The 11,870-nt window shown below is 32.6% G+C and overlaps 1 protein-coding gene across 1 annotated transcript; it reads left to right on the plus strand.

Moving 5' to 3' along the window:
* The first annotated feature begins 427 nt into the window (after positions 1 to 427).
* On the plus strand, positions 428 to 7,122 carry LOC129321652 (probable glycosyltransferase At5g03795). Its single transcript, XM_054967505.1, has 6 exons — positions 428 to 769; positions 856 to 1,176; positions 2,414 to 2,700; positions 5,327 to 5,559; positions 6,319 to 6,476; positions 6,778 to 7,122. Exons 1-6 carry the CDS (start codon positions 623 to 625, stop codon positions 6,877 to 6,879), a joined length of 1,248 nt encoding a protein of 415 aa, XP_054823480.1. The 5' UTR covers positions 428 to 622; the 3' UTR covers positions 6,880 to 7,122.
* Positions 7,123 to 11,870: the final 4,748 nt, after the last annotated feature.

An 11,870-nucleotide genomic window follows, 5' to 3' on the forward strand; every position in this document is an offset into this window, starting at 1 on the left:
TGAAAGTAGTTTATAATTTTAAATGTTATTAACTAACTTATTAAAAATGTAAATTAATTAAAATTATTTTATAATTTAATTGAGATGGTGTCACTATTAGTTTGTTGGAATTAAAGAAAACTTAAAAATTATTAATTTTATATTTTTAATTTTATTTTTATTAAATATATATATTTTAATCATGTGTTTTTTTCTATCAACATTAATAAAATAAAAAAATTTGAGAAAAATTTGATGACATAATTTGTAAATATTAAAAAAATAAATTATATCATCTCCCTCTCCTCCTTTTCAATAAAATCAAATGAGAACATAAAAATATTACCATCCCTTCCTTTTCCCTCCATCCTCTTCCTTTCTCTTCCCCTCCTTTGAATCAAAAGATAAAGAGGACCATGTATTAACCAACAACAAAATTGGGAAATCAAAACAAACGAATGTTTAAAATAAGGTTACGCGAACGCGGCAATGTCAGAAGTGGAGATCGGCACAATTAAAGAAGCTTGAAGCTTAGATAGAGCCAATCCCCATCTTCTCAACTTTCTCACTCCATCTGAGATACAGGACTCCGATTCTCTCCACCACCTCCACAATCAACAGCGACATTCACTATCCACATCCCATGTTGATGACGTTCGGCAAGCAAACTCAACAGCAATCCTCACCTTCGAGTCTCTTCTCTATCCGTGGCTCCCTCCTTCTCCTCGCAATTCTAACCTTACTCTCTTTCACCTATCTTGCCATCAAATACTCCGCCCCTGCACCTCAGGTATGTTTTCCCTCTTCCCCCTTTCTGTTTCGTTCTTCTTTGATGTAACATTTGTTTATTGATTTTCTTTTTGTTCTATCTTGGAGGTTTCTGTCGCTAAATTGGTCGATGCTGAAGTGGAAAATGCGGTGCCGGAGGGGGAGAAGGACGGGGAATTTTCTGATATATATCACTCACCGCATGTGTTCAAGTTAAATTACGCGGAAATGGAGAAGAAATTCAAGGTTTATATATACCCTGACGGTGATCCCAACACGTTTTATCAGACACCCAGGAAACTTACTGGCAAGTATTCGAGCGAAGGATATTTTTTTCAGAATATACGAGAGAGTCGATTCCGTACTGATGATCCGGATCAGGCCCATCTCTTTTTCATTCCGATCTCATGCCACAAGATGCGAGGCAAGGTATGAGTTGCAGGTTATTAAATTTAATGATTCTGTCTACGGTGGTTATGTTTATATGTGGTATTCTTCTATATCAGAACTATTGTAGCATTGCATTTGCAAAATTGTGATTCTTTCCTGTATCCCAGATGAGACATGCTCTAGGCATGCGCTGTGGAGCTTAGGAAATATCTAACTTTGGGTTTTGCCTTAGAGATCTGATATGGAAGTAGTAAGGGTTCAATGAGGTTAATTGTGAAAGAGGTTGATACTAACCAGTTCATTTGCATTTGCAAGATTGATCTTTGTTTTACTCCATGCACTGAGCTTGCGGTTCATGGGTTAGAAAATGTCTACCATCGAGTTTTGCTGTTGAGATGTGTGAAGATAGTAGCATTAAGTTAGATTTAATGTAAAAAAAAGGTTAATAATGACAGAAATGCATTTTTAGATATGACTCTAACTTGGATATGAATTTTTATAGATATGACTATGACTATGTAACCTTTCACGCAAAGGAAAAAAAAAAAAAAAAGACATAACTATAACTTTGGCCACAATCTACAGGCAGTATCCCATCTAATGAAACGGTAGACTTTGCTTTCTGATATCCCTTATTAGTAATTCTTCTTTAGGAATACCAAACATAAACATGTCTGTGTTAGGAAGAATATCATGTAGTTTGAGATGTGAATGGTTTGGCATAAAGATGGGAAGAGGGGTGAAATATGTGAATCCATCATGCATTCACACACAGTTTACCTCCTCAAATAAAATAAGACATTCCCTTTCTTTTTTTACTTCCCTTGAAGGACACTAAGTGTGCTCTTAAAAAGCATGATTAAATTGTCATAGACTATGAAGAAAATTAGTACTTCTTTTAGTACTAGCTATTAATCTTTTCCTGTGTGCATACAATCTCTTATTATGTGCACTAAATGTAGTTTGTGCTAGTCATATTTATTTATTTTTTTCTTGGGCCCTTGGTTATTTATGAGTATTGTCTCATTTCCTGGCTATACTTGCAATTGCATACTTTATTTCATGTACCCTTCCTTTCTGGGCCTTTTTTTTTCTTTATTATTATATCAGATCATCGCAAGTTGATGAAATGTTCATATATATTCTTAACAAATTGATATGATCTCTTTGCTAAATAAGGGAATAAAAAAGTGCATAACAAAAAATACATACAGTACATTTCAAGTCTGGTTGGAGAAGTGCGTCCTTGTTCATGGAGTGTGTTCTTGTCATGCAGGGTACATCTTATGAGAACATGACCATAATTGTGCAAAATTATGTGGAGGGCTTAATGTCCAAATATCCTTATTGGAACAGAACCTTGGGTGCGGATCACTTTTTTGTCACCTGTCATGATGTTGGTGTAAGGGCAACAGAAGGACTTCCACTTCTTGTAAAGAATTCCATACGAGCTGTATGCTCTCCTAGCTATGATGTTGGATTTATCCCACACAAAGATGTTGCCCTGCCTCAAGTACTACAGCCATTTGCTCTTCCAGCTGGAGGCAATGATATAGAAAATAGGTAACATTTTTAGTATGTATATTTTTATTCTCAATAATGTTAATTCCAAGTTTGAGAACATATATTCAATTTGAGGACATATATTTTTAGGGATTCATTACTTTGTTGTACAGGTGACTTTTGCTCCTGCTATCATTTGTTAATCTTGTTCTCATTCTTGTTATTCTTTGAGAATGATGTTACATAATTATTCACACAATTTATAGATGCCCATGTCTTAAACTTGGTCACTTGGCCCTGTTTGTCCAGTTTCTAAATCCACAGTTGGATGTCAGAGACACATCTTCCTTTCAATCTGGTTTAACAATATCTACTCATTTCTTCTTTAGAACACATATTGATATGATGTATAAAGTGAAATGATAGTTATTGGGCTAAGCCCAAGCCAATAGTTGTGTGATAGTTTGTGAACTAGTTTAGTCTACACTGAACTTAGTTTAGAAATCACTGCTTATATAATGAGCCTGTGATTAATGGGCCAATCTAAGTCACATGAAGTATCTGAGGTGTATATGAGAGTGGGAGTAGGCTAGATGTGGGGAATAGACAAGGGATAGTGTGTTAAGTAAATAGCTAAGAGCCAGTTGTTAGTGACTGTTAGTCATATGAACCTATAAACACTAGACGTAAGACTATTGTAAAGTTATTGATGACCCTTAATGACAGATTGCGCTACTCTGTGGTGGTGAGAGAGAGAGAGAGAGAGAGAGAGAGAGAGAGTGTGTGTGTGTCTATCTTCCTCTGTTCCTCTCCAATCTCTCTTTTCTCCTCCTCTCTTTCTTTCTTCCTTCGTTCCTACAACAGTCATCTACCATGGTTTGAAGGAAGACTCAAGAAACCAGTGAGTGGATGTGTGGGAGAGCCTAGTGCTCTTGAATTGCTAGGAACCAGCATGTTTGTGTTTTCTGTCATTTTCCCCAGCTTTTTGATTTAATTCTCTCGCAACTGCACATCAAATCCCTTTTCTTGACCTGTTCATTATCAAATGTTAAATATGAGTCTGGTAATTTGTTTGGCACTGTGATGGTGAAGGACGCTGACTCCTGCCAATCATCAATATGAAACCACTTCATAGGTTCTGGAAATTCAGTGGTCCCTAACTTTTTCATCTCTTCAGTTTTGTTCTCACAAATGACAGGAATACTAAATCTGATAACATTACCTTTTTGTGAATTTCTCTTCTGGATCTCCAACCTCCAGATGCTGCAGCTCTTCCTCAGCATCCTCCTGACTTCCCCCATCATTGTCTTTGTTGAGATCCCATCTGAAATTGGCCTCACTAGTTTCTTCTACTTCACCTTTTATCTCCTCTTTCACTTTCACATCCATTCCAATATTTTCTTCCTCAAATTGCACCTCTACTTCAGCCTTTTCTTCCTCTTTTATTTCTTGTAAAGTTTCTTTCATAGCTTGTGTTGCTTCTATCATATTAGCTTACACGCCTCATCCACTTTTCCAGCTTTATCTTCGCTCTCCACTCTGCAATTCTTTTAAGCTTCTCACTGGAAACTCCCATGTTTTGTGCTGCTCTAATGTTAAGCTGATGGAACTCAAACCTTGAGATCATATTAAGATTGGTAATAATCTAGAGGAGTGTAAGTATAACCAGATATCTAAGTAGAAAATAAGAGAAAATGATGGAAAGCACGCAAACACACTAGTTCCATTTCAAGAGTGCTAGGCTCTCCCGCACATTCACTGTCTGATTTCTTGAACCCACCTCTTTATATGTAGTCCCCTCCCATATCCTACTCTCTTGCTCACACACACCTCATATACTTCATGTAATTCAGCTTGGTCCATTACTAACATGCCCATTAACAATCTTTTGTGAGTTCTGGTCATCTGGTATCCTATTAAAGAACTTGAACTCTGATTCATACTATTCTTTGCAATTCCAACATCCCAATTTATCATATCACATGCTGCATGTAAACAATGTTAATCTCAGTTAAATTTCTGGTTGGACATCAGTTTCTACATGAATTGGCAAACTGCCATCCATCCAGATTGTTGATTTACCTGTTAAGCCTTTTTCTTGGGCTATCAATAATTTTTGGCACTCTTTTTTTCTGTTTTCTTTTCATGGACCTTTTGACTTACAGAATCAACCCCATTTTCTCATGATTCCTACCCTAAAATATGAAATTATTGAAGGATGATTACATCTTGGCTACAGTCACTCTTATCTTCCTCATCTAATCTCAATTGAAACTTCTTCAATGGTCAGAGAATTTATTTTTTGTTTTCCTCTATTTAGAATGCTAAAATTGGATTCTTGGTCCTAATATTGTGAAAGAGCTACCTTTCAGCTTTTCTTGATCATGACACTCCACTGGTTTTGCTTCTATCTTCAGCACATTTTAGTCAATGGTGTGAACTAAGATTATCAAAATAATGGGAAAGGACGAATCATCAATTTTTTTTTTTTAATTTCTAGATCAAGAGAATATATGTCAACTGACCTATAATTTTAGGTAAGGAGGCAATAAACTATTTGGTAAACACAATAAAAATGAATATTTGTACTTGTATATGTGCATTTTTTATTCCTTAAGATATTAGACAGTTCTTCCAAGTGCATAATCCATTTGAAATTTTATTTTTACATTTGTGAACATCGCAGGACAAATCTTGGGTTTTGGGCTGGTCACCGAAACTCCAAAATTAGAGTTATTCTTGCACGTGTATGGGAAAATGACACAGAACTTGATATTTCAAACAATAGGATTAGCAGGGCTGTTGGGCCTCTGGTATACCAAAAAAGATTCTACAAGAACAAGTTTTGCATTTGCCCTGGGGGTTCACAGGTCAATAGCGCTCGGATAACTGACTCTATTCATTATGGATGCATTCCTGGTAAGCCTTGTCCCTTCTGATTGTTTTTATTTTATCTTATAGTCGCATGCTAAGAAAACCACAAGCCTTCCTGACAGTGCAAGTATGTATAAACTGATTGCCGATATTTATGGATTAGATGGGGAATACTTAACTTGTATCCTTCCATTTATCAAAAATTGCTGGTAGTTATTATGAACTCTTTGGACTTAAATTTAAATATATATATATATGTATATATAATGAATTGAATGACATGTTTTATGTTAAGAAACATTAGTAAAACCTATTTATATCTAGACTGAAATGCTTTTATTAGATCTGAAGACAGCAATTACATGTTGACGCGTGAAACAATAGAGCATCTGAAAACTAGTCATTTCAGAAGGAAATACTTTGTACATGGTTTAAGATGAAAAAGAAGATCTCGTAATTGGATGGTGCTATTAACCAGTGCAACTTCTGTGGAAGATTGGAGGGATTGAGATGCAACACAAGCATCTAGGGCCTTCCACCCAAATGCTTAGCTTCAATCAACTTTGTTATTGCCAGAAAACTTGCATTTTCTTATCCTGTCTGATCATATAATCGCCGCCAGAACATGTTAGACTTGCACTTCAGCCCTTTTTTGTGATGACTGATAAAGCAACTGTTTTAGTACGATTGACTTTAATTAGAAGAGGGAATATATATATATATATATAAGCATTGCCTTTTAGATGTGATTTGATATCTAAAGATACCTTGTAATTGATCTCATGTTGAATTGGTTTTTTGCAGTGATACTGTCAAATTACTACGACCTTCCTTTTAATGATATTCTCGATTGGAGTAAATTCTCCGTCGTACTCAAGGAGAGTGATGTTTATCGGCTTAAGCAAATCCTGAAAAACATATCCTATGAAGATTTTGTTGCACTTCATAAGAATGTCGTAAAGGTGAGTGAGAATTTGTATATTAATTATCATATTCTTTTACCCGCGGGGAAAAAGTTATCAATCTTTTCGGTTCTCTTTATGCTGTTTGGAGGTGTGTGCATGTATGGAAAGAGATGTCTCCAGATTTCTATTTTGCTTCATGTCCTTGCTTAAAGTAACATAATTTAGAATGAGAATAGAAACCAAGAGAATGCGCCTGAAACACTTTATCATTGATAAGTTAATAGGATTTTCATTTGGCTATTGAATCACCATTTTTGTGCAAGAACTAACTATAGAGTTGGGTGACTTTTGCTTTCAGGTTCAGAAACATTTCCAATGGAATTCGCCTCCCATTAGTTATGATGCATTCCATATGGTAATGTATGACCTCTGGTTGCGCCACCATACTATCAAATATTGATACCCCAAATTCATTCATTTTGTATACTTACAACAGTTTTTAGCAACCAAAACGTTGTACATAGAAATGTATGTTCCTAACTTATTCCTGCACAGTACCAGTGGAGAGATTTTGATTCGTTTGTCCTTACTATATTAGGATCCCTCCCACTTCATGCCTATAATTTATGTATATTTCATTTTCCCTCTTCGACTCTGCTGTAAAACTCAGTTTTGCTGTGAAAACGTTGTGCTTTGAAGAGTTTCTGTTGGGAGTCTTTATCTTGTGGACTTGCTAATGGTGGTTGTAGTTCACCAAATTACTTCTGTATAATTTGATTGCGTCAACTGTTTTTGAAAACGTTGTGTTAAGATGACCCCTCGTCTTAATCTTCCCCAGAATGATGACGAATTGAAATTGCTATCGAAACCTGTTTAGTTCAATATCCATATTCAGTACTTGATCTCTGGAGTCACGGATGATTTTGGTTGGGCAATGACACTGCAAGCATGTAGCTTGCATCTTTGATTAAAGGTTTGATTGAGAGTTTAAAGATTTGGATAAATGAATTCACTGTGGGAGTGTGGATGTGATATGTATGAAGTAGAACAAATAAGCCCAGTTAGAATCCCCCTACAATACTCTTAATCATAGCTAAAACCTTATTCTTCACTTCTAATGTCTCAAAAGTGGTTAATGGCTAGTTGTCTTAATAATAACACTATCTCTTCTCGAACATAAGGCGGAAATCCGCATGGGCATGTGTATGAGTTGTAAATATTAAATGAATTTCTTTAAAATATATATATATATATATATATATATCTTAAACAAAAGTAAACAATTGTGGGGCCTTTTTTACATTCTGTGCCTCAATTACAAACACTTTGGAGGCCTTTTGACAAATGAAGATGATGATATATGAAATGTGCCTAAACCGATATTCTCAAATAACCTGCTCCTTTTACATGCTCTATTGAGCGAAAAGAGTCATTCACCATTATTCGTTTAATCCATTTTTTTAAGCCAAGTTAAATCAGTGGAACACGATTCTTGTTGAACCCTCCTCCTGATAGGCCGGAGATTAAAATTCAAACAAGCACTATTTACCAAAAGTATTGCCCCTACTTTGAAAAGCTGACTCGTAGACGTGATGTGAGAATTTCTTTGGAAGCATATATTAGTTCTTAAAGTCTTGTATAAGATATTTATTGGTTAATAAATCCTGCGAAATTCAAAAATTACAATCAAGCTTTTTGAAAACTTGAATGTATTTTGTGAGTAGAGTATAAAGATAGTATTGCCCTTATTAAAATACATCATATATATATATATATGAAAAATTATGCATTTATATTTATAAAACATGAAATATGACTTGTGAATTAAGAGTTTTTACTTGTAAATTATGAAGTTATAGTTGTAAGTGAAGGATAAATATGACTTTAATATATTATTTATAAATCAAGAAACATAACTTGTGAATTAAGAATTTTTACTTGTAAATTATGAAGTTGCAATTGTAAGTTAAGAGTAAATATGACTCTAGTTTATTATTTATAGAACATGAAGTATGAATTGTGAATTAAAAATTCATACTTGTAAATTGTGAAGTTGCAGTTGTAGGAGCAAGGTAAATATGACTTCAATCTATTGGGTTTTTTTAGTAAGCAGGGGTAAAAAAGTCTTTTCACCTAAAATTTCAATTACACTTAAGTCTCGAGAGATGTGGTTGTATTTTTCCAAATTTGTGAGATTTATTTGTAAATAAGTTCTTTATGTAGGACCTGTGCGTAACTTTTCCATAAATAAATGAATTTAGTTTTGGAAGTGGCTCACTTATAAAAAAAAAAAAAGTAAATCTCTTCTTTAAAAAGTTCTTGAAATTGTCTTCAAATTAAGTTATCAGCATTGAAGAAGCTAATTCTTGCCAAAAGCTTCCCTCTTTGGCTGAATCTCCCTAGACTCCTTATAAAAAAACAATGCAAAAGGTCCACATGCAAGAAGAGTCTCTTAGCATAGACTTTTGGCACACATCAACATGAACATTTTGTAACAAAGAGGCAATAACATCTACTATGAAAAAGATGTTTCAAACAAAGACATTGTTTTTACATGCACGAAGATATCATCAATAACCTGAACTTGCAATTAAGATTTAACAACTTGTCTATGCAAAATGAGAGAATAGCAACTAGATGGTGTCCCCCTAAAGCAAGTTGGGTGAGTTTGGCATCGATAGATCTGTCAACAACAATGATAGTGTTAGTTCTTGTGGTGGCCACATTCAAAATGATTAAGGAAATTGAATAAAACATTTCACAAAATATCTTAGTTATTACCCCTACAGCACAAACAAACTTATGACCATCTTTAAAGGTCTCAACTTTTGCCAAAATGACAAACTCGAGTTAAAATTTACTTGAATTTTCTCGAACATCTCCTACTCATTTGGTATGATTTCTTCCAAAATCACCCACTCTCAATAAAGAATACTAAAAATCTCACCATATGGGACTAGACTTACTTTTCAATCATATGTGCAAAAATGAAAATTAATTGGCCAATTGGTTTGCTCACCAAGCCATGAATCGTAGTTTAGATATTAATATTTTTATTTTCCCCTTACCAGAATGCAAGATTTTGTATTATCACATGATATAATTGGTTGTCCTTTCACACGGTTTATTTGTATTAAAAAAGATTCAACTTTTATTTATATCTATTTACAATTACAATGAAAGTAGGATATTTTTCAATTTAGTTCTTCATATAATTATCTCATCACCACAACCCCTCGTGACTCATGTAGCACCCTTTCGAGAATGCATATCCTCACATATATGATGATCTATAAAAAGATCATAATAACTAGTTTGACAAAGTCTTATGATATTTGGATAACAATAATTAGAGTTAAAGGGCATTTTTTATCCTTTAGCTATTCACACTAGAACATATGACTTTTTAAATTTTTGTGTGATGTAATGTTCTCCTTCAATAATTAAAAATGGCACACTGTTATACCTAAAATTATTTAAAAAAGGATTTAAAATTACAAATGAGTACACTATAAGAAAACTAATGCACATTAATCTCCAAAATTACAAATAAATACCAAGGGATGGATGTTACTTTTACAAGCTACCAAATGATTACCAGATTATTATTGTTGGCAACAACATTGATAATTAATTAAAAATAATATATTTTTAATAATATCTAAATAAAACATTAACACGTTAATATTTAATAATTTTTATTGGTGTTAATGCCAATAATGATAAACCAAAAATCACCCAATAGTTGGTCAAAATGGAATCCTGATCATTTATATGGCTAAAAAAACTATTAGCCTCTTGAAATTTATTTGTCATCTAATAAATTTAACTAATATTAATTTTTTATAAGGTCCTTTAATTTAATTTTTGAAGCCTTTTTATGTAATTTTTTAGGTCAATTAATGGTTAAACTTAACATTTTTTTTTATTTTTCAAAAGTATTTTTCTATTAGAGGCAATCTTATTTTATATATGATTGGATATTAAATGTCAACCCCTATTCAGCAAAGATTTGAAAAACTTAACATTTTTAACTATAAGTTCAAAATTGCACTGTTTTTAAATATTGAATGAGGATATTGTAATGCAAAAAAGTTTAGGAGCCAAATTTTTTCGCCCAAACAGTTGATAAGAAAAAAATTATGATTCAACCTAATAATTATAATACACGAACCACTATTGCATGCATTAGTATATAATTACTAGTCGATCAATTTAGAGACCATATGAAATTACTTGCTTTGTCATCGTTGGAAAAATCGAGTCAATATATGTATAGCAGACACCGAAACATTAATTAATCTAAGAAGGGTTTGGTGGAGTTGATGCTTTTCAAATTGAACTCAAGCTAGGTGCTTGTTTTTTTCATCCCCATGATAAAGGAAAATGAGTTACTTGTGTATTTTGGATATGCACAAACAAGAATATTCTGATATTTATTGACCATGGGTTAAAAAATAATGACTCAACTAACTGACCCGAATATGATTACTTAAGAGGAAAAAACTCAAAAAAAAAAAAGTGCATGAACCTAATATAAAAATATAATTTTTAAAAATATAATTTTAAATATTAATATATCAACATAATTACAAAAATTATTAAAATTAAATACTTTTTACCAAAAAAAATTAATAGTAATAATAATAATAAATTTATTATCTATATATCCACGTAAACTTTGTCTCATGTTCAAAATTTACCATGTATTAAAAAAAAAAAGGTTTTTGTGGCCTTGGAAATTGTTTGGAAGCCTTGCACGTCAATTCATGCAAAACATGCATAAGGCGAGTGTATCCCTCATTACTTCTTGATCATTAACCATAATAAGTGAAAATGATGAGATACATAAATCAAGCAAATTGCCTCTTAATGCAACAATATAAGGATGAAGTGCATATATAATACTCCCTCCGTTAAAAAATATAAAACATTTTTAATTGAATCTCACGCTTAATAAAGTAATTATTTATCTTTAAACTAACACAATCTTTTTATATTTATCTCTATTTAATATTGTGTATTTCATTATAAAATAAAGATAAAGTGATTTATTCATTAGGGGTATTTTAAAAAAAATAAAATGATTATACCTTAAAATACTTAAAATCTCTTATATTTTTAACACCCAACCCCTCAAAAAATACTTTACATTTTTTTAATGAAGTATGTAGTAATACTAATGTATGCATATTATTGGATGTGATATCAATAATGTATATATGGGATATTTGTTATCTATTATTATATTCAAGCAAGTTTTTTATGCCAAAGTTAGTTATAGGAAAATGGTATATATGAAATATGCATGAACTTGTACTAGGTATTGGGCAATATAATGAGCATGTTATGTGCAGTTACTGTATTAATGAGCATGTCATGAGCAAATTTAGATTTATGTTAATTTCATGAACAAACTAGAAGATAAAACATTATTCTATATATTTAGTT

This window comes from Prosopis cineraria, unplaced genomic scaffold (genome assembly GCF_029017545.1).
Source record: "Prosopis cineraria cultivar Desert tree isolate PC_DT_omini unplaced genomic scaffold, ASM2901754v1 PC10, whole genome shotgun sequence".
In the NCBI taxonomy this organism is placed as follows: domain Eukaryota; kingdom Viridiplantae; phylum Streptophyta; class Magnoliopsida; order Fabales; family Fabaceae; genus Prosopis; species Prosopis cineraria.